This window comes from Onthophagus taurus, chromosome 8 (assembly GCF_036711975.1).
Source record: "Onthophagus taurus isolate NC chromosome 8, IU_Otau_3.0, whole genome shotgun sequence".
Taxonomy (NCBI): Eukaryota; Metazoa; Arthropoda; class Insecta; order Coleoptera; family Scarabaeidae; genus Onthophagus; species Onthophagus taurus.
The window spans coordinates 4,887,594-4,904,224 of NC_091973.1; the positions used below are offsets into that span (position 1 = coordinate 4,887,594).

The following is a 16,631-nucleotide window of genomic DNA, read 5'->3' on the forward strand; positions in this document are numbered from 1 at the left end:
GCACGTCAGCCGTTTAGGCGGCGGACATTACAAAACCGAAGGAAAAAAACGTCTAAAAATACTCTCCCACTATTTTCGTTATTACTTAAATTATCACTCTATTATTAAAATCTCTTTTGCGGCATCTAAACGCAATCACCTTCCCGATCTTGAAACAACAAAGCGCATTGACGTAAACATCCTTCGTAATCATAAGTCGAATTGCGTCACAACCAACTTTTAACATTCTGATAAAAAAAATATTAACCACCATGACGCATATTTAAAAAATTATTATCTGCCATTAACAATTAATCACAAGTATACAAAAAGAAAATATAATAGATTGCTCACTCGAAACGTTTTATATAATTTTTTCTATTTTTTTGCATACTTGAAAAATCTCGTCTACAATACGATACAGTTTCCTTTTTAATGCGAGTTTTATGTTCGTGCAGAGCTTAGCAAACGCGCTTCCGCTACCAAAACTACGTGCCGATGCAATTCGCACAAATACCGGGCACTACTTTGTACTTTTCGGATTCGGGACTCTATAGAAAAGCCCTCTTTTAACTCTGCCTAATGAAGACCCATAGAGACTTGGAAATTGGAGCGGAGACGCGCATTCATCTATCGATCTTTGACGGCCGACAGAAAAAAAGAAACTACTAACATGAATGTCTAGCCTAGTGGGCGCACTTGTCTCTATTTCCACAAATCTAGGTTTCCAACCATTTTTACTCAAGGTTGAAAAATACTAATATGTATTAATTTTATGATGTCGATTTTTATTTAGTGCTTATGCGCAGATACTCAACTCATCCGCGGTGTAGTATTATGTGTTCAGAGATCCAAAAATACGCACTGACTACTACGTTAAAATATCATATATGCGAGATTTATTGTAAGCGTTAAACAATTGGATCGCGACCATATCTTGTTATTTAGTACTCAGCCCAATAAAGACCCCCATTGTCTTTCAGAGTTACTCACTCCCTTATCTAACGATGTAAACGAAGCTATAATAGAAGATAATAAATACACTTAAGTAGTAGTATACAAAAAATTTTAATTCTCACTTTTCAATTATCATGACTAGCGTCCCGTGAAATATTTACTACTGGGCGCTGAAAATACGTCCAATCCGGATTTTTCAGTCACGCTTTTCAAGGTTAGGCTATTTTCGCTTGTCCCGGGGTACAGCGTTGTATTGTTTGGATTTTTCGGCACCTAATAACGTCCCATCTCAAAATCCTTTACCTGCTACGGGTTTTGATATATTTAGGTTGGTGCAGAACCGTTAAACAAAACGAGGTTCGCTTCAAATTCTAACTCTAATGTTTAGCGTTTAACTCGAACGCCGCTGGAATGCGGCCAATTGCATTAGGCCTAAAAGCGAGAAAACAAGGTAACTTAAAAATGAAGCAATAAAGTAGATAGAAAAATCAGATAAAAACACTCCAACCTGTGTATCGAGAAATCGTATTACGTGAAAGGTGCTATCAATATTGACACGACAGCGTCTAGTTACCTATACAAACTCTGATACATCGCTAATATTAAGTGTGACTCTGACATTACAATAACGTGACGTGAAAAGAGGTCACCAAGGACATTGTTGCTATTTGAATTTTTAAGTCGTTGAACTCGCTGGTTATAACTTGTAAATGAAGACTTTAAATTTAAACGACTCCGCAAATTAAATCTTTTTCCAGGAGAGTTGTCAAGTAAATTGTTTTTTAATTAATCCTTCTCGGGAAACATCCAAGAAAACGGATTAGCCGGGTGGATTCTGTCTTATTTTAGGTTCTCCTTCTGTTTACCCATTATTGCGCCATATCCACCGGGATAGAAGTTAATATTAGCGGACCCCTGAGTTATGATTCCCGAAACAAAACACTATAAATTAGATTTACGGGATCTATTGGGGCGTAACGTTCGATATCTTCGATATCGTAACGTGTCTCCCCCAACTTTCTGTCAGTGCTGTACCTACTCCCTGGAAATGACGTCAACCAACGCTAGAAACTTTTCAAAATCGCTGTTTCGCTTTAGATAATTGGGTACAGGCAACACAGTTTCCTCGTTAGCAAGTGTTTCGACCTTTTTTAACTCCTTTTTATTCGCTCGTCGAGGTTATTCCAATTCCCGGAGTTCCCGGAAAAGTTATAAGCACCAAATTACTACCGAGGTGATACAACTAAACTTCTATTTCTCATTATAAAAATCATATCGTGGAATGAAATATTTACTGTTACGTGATATTCATTTATATTATCCAACTTGGAACACTTTGTTACTACGAATTTTTTAATTAATGCATTTTATTTATTATTAAATAAATATCACTTGTTTTTCATAAAATGTCGGCAGCTAATATTTTCAGTACTAGATTCTTGAAATATTTTTATTCAACGAAAACTAACACTAGATCTAGAACTAGAAACTTTCTAGTTCTAGGTCTAGTGTTAGTTCCATAACTAAAACTAGAACTAACACAAGATCTAGAACTAGAATCATTCAGGTTTAGCCGTCTTGAAAGACGTGCGGCTAAACCCGAATGATTCTAGTTTTAGGTCTTGTGTTAGTTCTAGTGATAGTGCAAAATTAAAACTAACACAAGACTTAAAACTAGAATCATTCGGGTTTAGCCGTCTTGAAAGACGTGCGGCTAAACCCGAATGATTCTAGTTTTAGGTCTTGTGTTAGTTCTAGTGATAGTGCAAAACTAGAACTAACACAAGACCTAAAACTAGAATCATTCGGGTTTAGCCGTTTTAAAAGACTCACGGCTAAACCCGAACGTTTCTAGTTGTAGGTCTAGTGTTAGTTCTAGTTTTACACTAGCACTATCACTAGAACTAACACAAGACCTAGAACTAGAATCATTCGGATTTAGCTGTCTTGAAAGACGTGCGGCTAAATCCGAATGTTTCTAGTTGTAGGTCTAGTGTTAGTTCTAGTGATAATGCTAGTGTAAAACTTCTTGAAAGACGTGCGGCTAAATCCGAATGATTCTAGTTTTAGCTCTTGTGTTAGTTCTAGTGATAGTGCAAAACTAAAACTAACACAAGACCTAAAACTAGAATCATTCGGCTTTAGCCGTCTTGAAAGACGTGCGGCTAAATCCGAATGTTTCTAGTTGTAGGTCTAGTGTTAGTTCTAGTGATAATGATAGTGTAGAACTAACGCAAGACCTAAAACTAGAATCATTCGGATTTAGCCGTCTTGAAAGACGTGCGGCTAAATCCGAATGTTTCTAGTTGTAGGTCTAGTGTTAGTTCTAGTGATAATGATAGTGTAGAACAAACGCAAGACCTAAAACTAGAATCATTCGGATTTAGCCGCACGTCTTTCAAGACGGCTAAATCCGAATGATTCTAGTTCTAGGTCTTGTGTTAGTTCTAGTGATAATGCTAGTGTAAAACTAGAACTAACACTAGACCTAGAACTAGAATCATTCGGATTTAGCCGTCTTGAAAGACGTGCGGCTAAATCCGAATGATTCTAGTTTTAGGTCTTGCGTTAGTTCTAGTGATAGTACAAAACTAGAACTAACACAAGACCTAAAACTAGAATAATTCGGGTTTAGCCGTCTTGAAAGACGTGCGGCTAAACTCGAATGATTCTAGTTTTAGGACTTGTGTTAGTTCTAGTGATAGTGCAAAACTAGTGTTAATTCTAGTGCTATAACGGACACTCCCTTCTCGGTATTAATACGTTATATCAGATATTAATTTTCTTTTGAATATTTTTGTTCTAATATTAAATTTTTTTTTGTATCGTAATAATTCTTTTGTGTGACCATAAAAAGCGACATTTGGTGTTTTTATCGTTTGGATCGAACAAAACAGGACTAGGAGGGGTCGAGAAAAAGTATTTCTCATGCCCTTAATTGCTCCCAAGAACGACGTTATATTACCAGAAGGGACGTTATTTGCATTTTCAGAGGCAAAACGTTGCCCAAGCGCATTCCTTCACAAACGCAGTGACATCGTGGCACGAGGTCCCGTGGCGATGCAATAAAGAGTGTTTGCGTATGTGGTAATGCTAATTCCGTATTCTGATCGTGCCTGACGAGTCTCAACCGTTTGAACGTGAAGTTTCTATCGTTTCAAACATTTTTCTTTCTCGACTATTGCTTTCTATTTGTCAAATCAAACTTTGAGTTTATGTTACCTAAACGATTGAATTAAACGAGGTACTAAATAATCGAGAAATCCTTTCAACAGATTCCGGCCCTTAATTGTTTAAGAGTTTCCCGATAAACATAGAGAGGGGGCTTAATTTCCACGTTGGTGTCGAGGGGGAATCGATTAATCGGCGTTTAATTTTTTAATTAAAATAGCCGTCATAAATCGGGTCGGCGGCGAACGTGGGGCCGAGGGGAATCTGGGTCGCGATTTCGCGTTTTTTTTTTTTGATTAATGGCGATGCTTTTTCACGGATTGTTTAAAAATTTCTGGCCTCTCGGAACGTTTCTTTCGCGCCGAAACGGCTAGAAATAACGCTGCGGTCGTCCGATGATGTAAAGTTACACCCTCTCCAAGTGATAGTTTATCTCTTCGGCTTTGTTGCCGTACAGTTATTAGTTTACTTTGTCTAAGAACGTTTTGTATACAAATTCCGCTGCCGTCGTCCTTTAGAAAACTTTATCGCAGACTAAAGCTTAATATACCTAGTTTGTGTTCCCCCAATAAAAAAGGCTCCGATGGAGGAGTACTTATTAAGAGAGGCGTGCTCAGAATTTAGAACGTCCTGTAGTGTTTACACTACGAAATTAATTACATCGCGAAGGCGTATGGGGTCACCAATAAAATTCGCTCGGTAACCATCTGATGAGTTTATAATAACGTCATCCTTGGACGTTTATACGTCCAATGGTTACACAATCTAATAACAATCGCTGCAAAATATATCTTTTATTACTCTTCCTAGCAAATATCGCAGTTGTATTGTTAAATACGTCGCGATGTCGTAAACAGATTCAAACGCGCTCCAAAAACTCATATCTCCAGATGTAAATCACTGAAACTTTATAACCTTATGAAACTTTGCTATAAAACATTATTAATATTTAGAATATTAGTAATACATTATCACTCTACATACATTGTATTAATTAATTATCGTACCCGACGTCATCATTGCAAGTATGTAACCAACTACGCAAATCGCGTATTGCAATACCAATACTGTGATATTGGTTGCATACTTAATTATATTTATTTATGCAACCAATATCACAGTATTGGTATTGCAATACGCGATTTGCGTAGTTGGTTACATACTTGCAATGATGACGTCGGTATAATGTATAAAATCTTTTGATGGCATATATATATTATTAATATTTATCCAAATGTAGTCGTGATGTTTCGTAATTTGTGCCAAGTTCAATCTGGATCATAATGACTTTTCTAACACATTTCATTCAGTATGATTTATTCAATGAAAAAGACTACAATAATTATTATATGTATTGCTTATCGAAATCAGCTCATATCAATGATAACAATTTCCGGATATAACGATAATGTCGATTATATAAGTTTAAAAATTTTATATATAAATAATGAAAAGCTGGTAAATAATAATTTTATAAGTGGAACTGTTTTTACTTTCACCGTTAGAAATTGTGAAAGTTGCGAAACGACCTCAAATGAAATGTTAACACGCGACCTCTCGGGTTAATCCCCCCACATAATTTTAAGGTTAATTTACGACCCGGCCATCGGAGTTGCTTAATTTCGTCGTAATTATGTTTGTCTTACGCGGTCGCGGAGGGGCGAATGTAGTTTGCGGACTTCATTCAGTAGATTTTGTCATAAAGGTCCGCAAAATGCCATAAGTAGATAAGCATGCAGTGGTAAATGGATGACAAAAGGCTGGGTAAATACTCGGTAATCATACGCTTGTGTCTTTCTCACTCTCGCACGCTAATTGAGGGGCCGTTTAATCTCAAATCAAACAGCCCATCTTGCCCCGGATTATTTACATTTGTGCTGATATGAAGACAATGTACGAATAAGAGATATTTAGGACCTAAATTTTAGACGAAATCACCCACTTCGTTTAGTGATCGTGTCGTGAATAGTTCTACGTATATAAATATATGGTGAGTGACTCTTATCACCGGATGTTACTAAATCTTTGTTGACAACATATTCACTTTGAATGTATTATAATAATTCATTAAAACCGCCCATTTTTTAACGTCAATAATTCTCGCCGCGACAGAGTAAACACTTCGTTATCGATTCGACCGTTGTAGATGGGAATCTTATCGTCGAACCATACTTAAGGTGGCGGCAGTAATTTTTGGCCCCCTTTATAATTAAAGAGAGTCCCCGGTAGCACGTGGTACACATTTGCGATCGGTAGTCAACAGCGTTGCCCCCTTTTATCATACCGTTTATACGTGGGGAAGAATGATTTATGTAGAAATTTCGATTTGGCGATGGAAGGTCGATCGTTTATTCTTCTATTCGTGCTGCCCAGTCGATGTATCCGTTTACCTATTCGCTCGATCCCGTAGGTGTTGTTTCCGTTATGTTGCCAGAGAGGAATCGCCTATTATAATCCCACCTACGTTTGCAGTTTTTTTTTTATTCGAGGGTGAACGTGAAAGTTATACGTTGAATATTTTATATCTGCAAGGATTTCTTTTTTAATCTAATCTTTATCATAATTAGACTACAATATGAGATACTCATATTATACCACCATCTGCGAGAATGTCAGGAAAGAGTTTCCAGACGCTTTCCTGACATTTGATTGAAGTTTGTATTCTAGCTACAGCAATTTCAAACTTTTTGGCCATATGGTGTCTGGCCGTTGAATAATTCTAGACTTTTTCTTGAAATAGGACATCAACCGAGTGCAATTCCAAACATTTTCTTAACCTCTGATATCTTCCCAGTGTAATTACAAACTTGTCCTTACAATTTTTAATCATATCAGTGCCATTACAGATTTTATCTTGCACTTTGATCTTTAGTTAAAGTAAATCTAAGTGTTTCCAGACATTTAATTGAAGTTTGGACTCTGGTTATAACAATTTCAACCTTTTTGGCAATATGGTGTCTGGTCGTTGCATAATTCTAGACTTTTTCTTGAAATAGGACATCAACCCAGTGCAATTCGAAACATTTTCTTAACGTCTGATATCTTCCTAGTGTGTTACATATCAGTACAATTACAGATGTTATCGTGCACTTTGATCTTTGGCTAAAGTAAATGATAATCTTGGAGAAAGTGTATCCATGTTATATTATATGCAAATATAATGTGCCGAAGAAAGTGTAATGTTCCACATACATAAAATTATTTTTGCAGAATAACAATTACCTTTGTTGCAATATGGTGGACTGAGTATTTTAATGAATGGTTTAAGTAAAAAAAAATATAATAAAACGCTTATTGATTGAAAGATAGGATTATATTTGATATTATAAGATTGACCCAATTCGATAGGGATTGAACATTGAAAAATAGAAAATATCAGGTCGGCACGTGCAAAATTGAATATTAATCAAATTCAGTTCTGGTTGGATGTGGAAGAAGACGCCGGAAGACAGAGCGAGCGGTTTGGGGAAAGGCGTCGGAGAGGGGACGAGGTTGGTAATGGAAGAGTGGAAGAAGCCCGTGGGTATCCGAGGCGAGCTGGCGACGTGTTCGTGAAGGTCCGGGAGCTCGTGCGCGCCGCTCGGTGGCGCCAGCGTCGTGTTTATGCGCAATACGATTAAGAACTCGGCGATCGAACAGTGACGAAGGCAGAGCCAGAGTGTTCGAGGCGGCCCCGTTGTGAATTCCCACTTGCGATCGGATTCCATGATCACTGGCCAGAACGGGGTCGAGCGAGTGCGAGCGAGCTGAGTTCGTGTCCGGGTGGTTCCTGGGTGCCGTCAAACCAGTGCCCGCGCGACAAATGTTAACCTGACCGTTACCTCGCGACGTCAAGTCAAGCCGGACAGTGAAAAGGGCTCGACGGACCGGGGCTTGAAGTAAGTGCGCCCGATTTAGGTCATGGCAAAGTGACTTGGGGCACCCCGTGGGCCTTAGGACTCAAGTTACGAACGAAACCCTAAGGCCGACGGAGGAATTGCCACTAAGACTGAAGGCCGGGTTCCGGGCCCCGCGACGACACTGACCTTTACGGTACCACCGCGGACCGAGGTTCGGTGACGTCAGGGTCCCGGTTCCCCCCGCAGTTCAGTACAATGTCACTACCGAACCACATGTCGTGTCACCTGTACCATCGAAATCCACGGCCCGCTATTAGTTTTGCGAGAATCGATCGTTAAGCTCGTCGTCGGAGTAGAGTAGTCAGGATGACGTCATGTCTCCATCAGATTCCTGACTAGCGTATATTATAAATAACTTCTTCGCTATTGCTTGTATTGCCTATTTTCCGCTCAGTTTACTAATAAGCCTCTTTTGCGAATACATACCTCCTTTCGCCTTTCCGACCCCCTCCCCCCGATCTCTCGATACCGACAAGAGAGTACGTCGCCTCTAAGACCTTGCAGAGCCCGGATATATACAAAATTAACTGAAGCTCGATCATACTGTCAGTTGCTACGTCAGAGTGTGTATCTTTCTATATATTCTTCAAAGTGCGCGCGCTGGCAACATACCTGCTGTAACTTCTTCTACTCTTCCGACGTACAAATTGTAGACTCATCAAAAATAGACCCAGACAATTATGTCACAGCCAACGTGTTTATCGTCCGCGAAATGTTTTAGACGATAAGTAGGTCTCCGACTTTCTCTCATTTACCTATTTACCACGACTTCAAAACTCTCCTTGATTAGTTCTTTTATCACCGACCTCGCCTTGAAAAGTATCCGTGCCGGTATCTCATCTGGGTCACCCAACTCTTTAACACTTATATATCATATAACATCCAAAGAAAATTTTCCTTCCTCAAAATATACCCACATTTTCTATACAGGATATTCAGTTTAATTGACCATAAAGCATGAAGTAATGCTTTAAAGTTATTATTGTTACATCAATTCCATTTATAAATTCTTGTAATAACGTCAACACCATGTCAAAGTGAAGTTAACCCGGCAAGCAAATGCAATTATTATCAACACCAACTAGACTTCTACCAAAGTATCCTTTAACACAATCTGAGTAAGCAACATAGTTCAATTATTGACTTTGGTAGTGATCCAATAAATCCAGACGTCATCCAGGCTGTTAAAGCTTTTATCTGGGTCACCCACTTTCTCAATTCTACACCCCCAGCGATATCCACTGACCAGAAACTTTTATTTGCCGTTTTAAATTTCAAAACTTTTAATTTAAAAGAAATTTAATTAGAAATACAAATCTTAATTACAAGTGTTCTTAATTATAACTAATCTTAATTACAAATTTTCCTAACTACAAATGATCTTAATTACAATTTTTATATTAACTACAATTCATAATTGAGCTTTGTTATTTTCGAAGAATTTTTGATCGAAATAACGGTGCAAAGTTTGGTAAGGATTTTGTAACCCGTGCGCTTGGAGAAGTGCTTTTTTTGATTGGCTGACGCCGAGAGTACCCTTAAACACCCACTTAGACCACGAACGCAGATAAAGCCTTGTTGAGATTGTTATTCTTTTATAACTACTTCGTTACCGTTTTATCCGGATATTTCTTGACGCTTATCACACTTGATAATTGATAAACCGTTAACTACTAGTTTTTGATCGAAACGATTAAGAAAGAAAATTTTCGGTTATCATTGTCTTTTCGACAGTCAGAGTTTTCGGTTCTGAGTGGTGATATTAAGGTAATATAAATAACATTAAATTTGGAATTTCTGAACTGCAAAGTGACTTACGGGCTATAGCCGGTTTTGTCTGGAACTACCGCGGTATTATTAGACCTTTCTAAAAGCTTCAAGTCGATAATAGCCAAAGCAATATTAATCGTTTGATGTTTGAAAACTTGCTGCTGTGTTTTTGACAACAAGCTATAATCGCTTTAAACAATATTTTTTTGTGTTTGATTGTTTATGTTTTGTTACAGATCTAGCTAAAAGAAATGGCTACCATTGATGGTCGACCTGCGCAGTATGGGATCACTCTCAAGCAGCTCCGGGACCTCATGGAGCACCGGGGCCGAGAGGGTGTGACCAAGGTGCAGGATCTGGGAGGAGTACAAGAAATTTGTAAGAAGCTTTATACATCGCCCAATGAAGGTAAGTTGAAGAAGGAAGAATGGAACCGGGGAAGAATGTTCTTTTTATTTATATAGGACTTAGCGGTTCGCAAGTGGATTGCGACCATCGAAGAGAAACGTTCGGATCGAACTGTATTCCTCCCAAGCCTCCGAAAACGTTCCTGCAGCTGGTATGGGAGGCGCTGCAGGATATTACCCTTATCATCCTGGAGGTAGCAGCTATAGTTTCGTTAGGTCTCTCGTTTTATAACCCCCCGAGAGAAGAAGACGAACGTAAGTTGATTCGTGGCGATTAAAAACGGGGAAGAAAATGAGTCCTTTTTCTTTTGGTTTAGTTCTCGAAGATGATGATTCTAGCCACGGGTGGATCGAGGGTCTGGCCATCTTAATTTCCGTTATAGTTGTCGTGTTAGTTACCGCTTTTAATGATTACACCAAAGAGCGGCAGTTCCGCGGTCTGCAGAGTCGGATTGAGGGAGAGCACAAGTTCTCCGTCATACGGCAAAGTGAGGTGAAGCAGATCGGCGTCAGTGAAATTGTCGTCGGTGACATTTGCCAGATCAAGTATGGCGATCTGCTGCCCGCGGACGGTATCCTTATCCAGTCGAATGACTTGAAGGTAAGTAGTAGCCGGTTTGCGCCGGAATTCTCTCTCTCCCGATGTAGCCGGGTTGCATATTTTATATTTAACCAAGGTTATTGTTATAAATAAGCGACACTTTGCTCTATTTCAGACAATACCAGTTTTTTGATCAAATCGTAATAGCGTCCATTGATTCGTTGGTACGCTGAGCCGTTATCGTTCATTGACGGTACGCTGCCGTTATAAGTTATATAATTAAATAAAACCTTGAAATAGATTCGTAAACCTGCTCCGCTTGTGTTCTCTGCTCTCAGTTTATTGATTTTCTTATCTTCGCAGATAATTTTAGCGCAAATATATGCCGCAGACCAAATAATCTCGCGCTATTTTTCTATTTATACCAATTTTTCCGCGCCTTCTGTTTCCAAATATTATCTACCGATATGTTATTATTATTACTCCTCTTCAGCTTCTCAAATTAATTAGTTTTTATTTCTATTTGTTCATAATCCATTATCAGTTTATGTAAATATTATTAACATCTATTATAAACTATCGTGTTATGCAGTTCTTAATATTTCCATTTGTCGACTATTTCCTGAGACGACAGATGATCAACCACATTTCCCGGTCGACATATTGATTCTCACCAGCTGCTCGGGTCTAAATAATTCTGACGTCCGTTTGAATTAGTAATCGAACTAAAATCATCCACGTTTACCGATCACAAGTGAGGTCTTCAAATCGATGATTTGTTAAACAATATAAAATAAAAATTTTTAATTCGACGTACATTTTTTCGAGCTAACCGTTATTTTTCCTCATCGGTTTTCCACAATAACCAATAAACGGTATCGCTACTTTCTTAGAAAATTATTTATCTACAATCAAAAACATTTTCCGCGGTTTTATCGTTAAAACGAAATGGATGATTCACGATAACAACGTCACTTTCAGACTGTGACAAGACGCCGATGACGCGTTCGTCGACGCCGGGCCAGCCTCGGACTCTAAAATTATCGCCTTATGTAATACCCTACAAAGAACGAACGCGAATTTGTCGCGACCGGTTATTTTCGGGATGAACTGGACGTCTCTCGATTTTTTACGTTTTAATCTTTAAGATCAAATCATTTTCTCCCAGTTTTTGTAGACTTCATTTTTGTCATCCTCGGAATCAATACTCTAACGGGGTGTGTTTACGAAATACGTTTTTCGTTTGATGGGCCGTTTCGCTTAGAAAAATGGGTCACAGCCCCGTCTGGCCGCGTACGAAATAGCGCTCATTCCGCGTATGTCATCGTTGGCAGAAATAGGAATGCGCTGTCCAACTTTCACTCGGGGACTCGTTTTTCTTATTTTGAACTAGGTCGCGAACGTTTTTGCAACGACCGTCGAGAAGACTACTGTATGATATGTGCTTTTTCTCATGGCCATACAGAGTTTTCTTCTTACGATCAAATCGCGGACTTTGTGACTCACGCCGTTTGTAAATATTTAAATCTACTCCTCGGCACATGTGTTACCGGCGGATTATAGTAGATAAAACCACGATCTATTTAAGCGACTTTTGTGTTGATTTGAAGTTCAGTTTGTTGACAGAATTTTCTATTAACCAAACCTGACATCCATCAACGTGAACTAAAGTCAATATATCAACAATGTTAAATTTAGTATTTAGAGTAATATGGTGTTATATCTCTCAACATTAATAACACAATTTTTTTTTAATATCATATTAAAAGAGGTTGGAAGTACTGGTTATATAACGTTGAGTTAAGTTTAATTATTGGGAAATCAACCAAAAAGGGGAAGGAATCGAAAAACCTCCTTTAATTAATCCAAGCTTTCGATAAATATATTCTTAACTTCGTCAGGGTACGCTACGAAGAGATTACACGCAATTCCATCAAACATTTCTTGAGACTTACATTTAGAGGTTAAAATTATTAATTAATACACTGATGTTGAATAGAACTAAGTCCCGAAAAAGAAAGGAAAGATCAAAAACACTAATTAATGTAACGACAACTTGATTAACAACCAACGCGATCAACCGTCAATAAAAGGCGCGAAACCGATCGAACAGGGACGGCAACTGTCTCTGGCGGGAAAACTTACGAAAATAAAAGTCACCAAGTTGACGGCAGACAGAAAGAGAAGATGGCGTCGCTCGATTAATAATTAAAGGAGATTTTTTGATTAATTTCCCAATAATTAAACTTAAATCATATATTAAATTTTGATTCAATAGTCAATATTGAAATAATAACCACGTTGCGGTTATCAAAAGTAAAAGGTGCGGTGAACCACAAAAATTAATTAATTATGTAATGTTTTAAGAGTTGAGCTTAAATTTGGTCTGGATGATTTAATATTCATCGGTGATAATTTCCTTTTATTTCTGTTGACCTTCGAGACTTTAAACCTGACCCTCTCTGAGTGAATGTCGGCATTAAAAATGAATGCTCCTTGCATAGAAGTGTTAGACCCTTGTGTTTACGGGAAAATGGTTAAATTATTCAAATTGATCGATTGTTGAATGGGTGTGAAAAAATGTTTCAACATTGTTTTTTTTGTCGATTCCTTTTAAGGCGTTCCTAAATCTGTTCTGTTTCTACTAAATCATTGGGACTATTTTTAAGTAGCCAACAAGTAAGGGTTCTGGCACGTGTTGGCCACACATGATTCGGCTTCAAAAGCCGCGTTGGTTCAGGTCCATTACATTCTTTCGTATACTGAATTGCTTTCCAGATCGGGTTACTAGCTCTTACGGCGATGACGTAACCCAGCCGTATAGAATAATATGACCTTTGCAATAATTACCGCATATTATTAAGGCAGTTACGTGTTTTATAAAACTCTTCTGACTGCTATTTAAAACGCAAACGTTATGTCGCTTCTGTTTCCGTTTAAAAAAAAACGTGAATACTTGACGTGCTCCGATACGTTTGTCACGACCTTGGTTTAGTTTTGTTTAACTTTAATAAACAACATTTCTTGTTTGACTTTCAAAATATTTTTAATTTCATCTACAAAATAACGGTTATGTTCTAATATTTTTAAAAAGTGTATAGTTTAAATTTTATGGTGTTATTACTATTAATATTAACAAGCTGAAATGTTACATAAGGGCAAGCCTTCTAATCTAACTCTCGTCACGGTTGCTCATAAGGGCCATTCTCTTAATTTTGTTCCACTCGAGCGACTGGCGCCCTATTTCAGGGCTTAAACATTTTAATTGTCATGTTTCTGCCCAGGCATTTCTAAATTGGGTTACTGCGCACGGCTTCTCAACAACCGTTTCCGCAGTTTTATTATTTTTTTTTTCTACACAATTTGTGCCGCAACCGTAACAGCATAAAGGTGTTCGACGACGGTTTTTTATTGCGCGTTTTTTAATTAACGGAACTCACGAAAGCGTTTGGAAGTGCAACCATTCCATTTTACGCAACCCAAAAAGAGCCACTCTTCATACGTCTACGTGTTCGGAATGAATGCATATTAAGCAGTCACAAACCGTGCCGTTGGGGATACTTGGGAATATCTTGGATTTCATTGTAGAGCGATATCGCTTTGTAAAATTTATAACGGACATCCTGCGATCTGTTTAGTTACACAATAGGAATCGCAGTTTCAATACTAAAGGGGGAAGCTATATATTGATCTTTAACTCGGCTGATGGGATTAACTTAACACGGAAAACATCGAAATTACTGTATTGTGGCATCGAAAACTTCATCGATTTCGAAAATATTTGAATAAATGTTTGCGTTCATCAAGCAAACCACCCCACCTATTTTTAGTGATATTTTGTTTCTCAAGGCTTGTCCCTTGTTATCCAATTAGATTCGAATCAAATTGTCACGTAAACACACATTTCAGTTCCTCGAAAGGAGAGATATTGTTATCGGAAACAATCGAAGGTGTTTTGATGTTGTCGTAGATTTGTTATGGGATTAGAGTTGTGTCAACAACGAAATTCATCGATTTAGACATCCTCCTGGATGTTCTGGGGAGTGATCTTGAAATCGTTGGTGTTTGTTTCCGTAAACACCGGAAATGTTTCCCTTAATTATATAGGGGTTAGGGAACGGTGTTATAATACTATAAAAGATGTTTTTATTATGTTTTATTATAGATTTATTATATTATAACTTGTTATAGATTGATGAATCCTCGTTAACTGGCGAATCTGATCATGTAAAGAAAGGAGAGAATTTTGATCCGATGGTTCTATCTGGTACGCACGTTATGGAAGGATCGGGTAAAATGTTGGTAACGGCAGTGGGCGTGAACTCGCAGGCAGGTATTATTTTTACGTTACTGGGAGCAGCGGTGGATCAACAAGAGGCGGAAATGAAGAAGCAAAAGAAAGGTAGGTAGGGCGCAGACGATGGCCGTTTAAACTTCCATTTTCTGTGATAGAGACCATTTAGAAGTTGGCATGTGTTACTGTAATATTTCTCTCTAAATGTGTCGGGATCCAAAATTTTCCATCTCGCGTTCGCGTTAAGACGAAACATGGCGGAATCAAAACGAGCAACGTTTGTTGTTGTTATTATTGCATTCGTCGCAATAATGGACGTGTGCGGAAACCGGTCGAACGTATGCAATCTTCCGGTTGCATGTTGTTCCGGTTTCCTCGGACATAGAGCGTATCTCGCATTGCATTATGCCCGTTTGACATGATATTCGCACGTTATTGTGCGCGGTCGCGTTAATACGTTGAAATCGATTTTTAGAAAGAACGAGTGCCCGCGAACTTTTGGCACAAAGTTTTATGACAATGTCGCTCGAATTATAAACAGTCGCTCGAATGTAGATCGTTTCTATTTCCAGTTTTACATTCCGCCATGTGCCCGTCTACGTTGTATACGTAGATTCGTTATTTTTTTACGTACCTCTTTCGCCCATATCGGGACTTGGGTTTATTTTCCTTGCTAATGTCATCCTTTTGCATGTGTTTTTTATACAGAACAGAAAAAGCAACGGAAGAAGAAAAGTTTAACAGGTGAACTATTTTTTTTCTTATTATATAATCCTAATAAATTAACATATAAATAAAGTTTTTTTAAGCGAAATAAAAAAAAGAAATAAAAGCAACTAATTAAATAAATGAATTGTATAAGGGTCGCGGGAATTTTTTTCAACTTTACACATATGTTTGTGCCTGTCTTGTTATAGTGTGCACACTTCTATCCCCACCCCCCAAACGCATTCTATTGATGTGTCTTCTGTTTTTCTTACAAAATTTAACATGAGGCGCGGTTTTTTGTAAATTTTTCTCTATCGCATGGAACGATTGTGGAAAAGATCGCTTTGACCCTTTACTGACCCAAAGCATGTCACCTCTTGTTGTTCTGTAAATATCGTGACAATTATCGGCGTAATCGTAAAGAATTCGTTTCTCCCGACGTCCCATTTTAGCGAAAAAAGAACATCGATAACCGCGCCATCTGCACGTAGAAAGCCTCGTGGCCGCAATACCTCCATACGTAGGGTAGGTAATGAAGATTTGTGGGGTTATTTTCGCCCCCCGAGATCAATACCGATGAATTAATGAGTTGCTCACGTGCTTTCGGTCGGAGCTCATTTCTTTCAAAGCTTCCGACCGTTTATTCTTGTTTTATCATGATCAAACTTGATGCTAAAGTCTAAGGAATTGTATTCCTTTAAAATAATTTCATTATCAATAAATCTTAATTAATCTTAATAAATCCTCATCAATTAAAAAATTGAAGAAAATAATTTCTTATCATCCTCACTAATTACCCGGTTCGATTCGCGTCAATTTCAAATTAAGCGTTAATCCTTGTATTAATAAAAATAATCATAATCATAACCAATAAATTTTATCTACATTATCACAAATTGTAGTTG

The 16,631-nt window shown here is 38.0% G+C and overlaps 1 protein-coding gene and 1 long non-coding RNA gene across 10 annotated transcripts in view; one reads left to right on the forward strand and one right to left on the reverse strand.

The window, feature by feature from the left end:
- Positions 1-16,631, forward strand: part of LOC111425623 (plasma membrane calcium-transporting ATPase 3) — a 59,936-nt gene that overhangs the window by 15,129 nt on the left and 28,176 nt on the right. For 6 of the 9 annotated variants that reach the window (XR_011641277.1, XM_071198388.1, XM_071198389.1 and 3 more), the window contains exons 1-6: positions 7,644-7,985; positions 10,013-10,184; positions 10,241-10,438; positions 10,501-10,784; positions 14,916-15,126; positions 15,727-15,762. Coding sequence is in view for 8 of the 9 variants with exons in the window: in XM_071198388.1 (XP_071054489.1) it covers positions 10,028-10,184; positions 10,241-10,438; positions 10,501-10,784; positions 14,916-15,126; positions 15,727-15,762 (886 nt within the window). In the remaining variant the exon portion in view is untranslated. Of the gene's footprint in view, positions 1-6,021; positions 6,098-7,643; positions 7,986-8,579; positions 8,735-10,012; positions 10,185-10,240; positions 10,439-10,500; positions 10,785-14,915; positions 15,127-15,726; positions 15,763-16,631 lie in introns of those variants that run through there. The other 3 variants (XM_023059765.2, XM_071198387.1, XM_023059763.2) reach the window with 3 other exon arrangements.
- LOC111425627 (uncharacterized) lies at positions 862-1,352 on the reverse strand. The gene is made up of 2 exons (XR_002707714.2): positions 1,059-1,352; positions 862-998 (listed from the first exon to the last, which is right to left on the reverse strand). It is a non-coding gene; the product is annotated as an uncharacterized lncRNA (long non-coding RNA).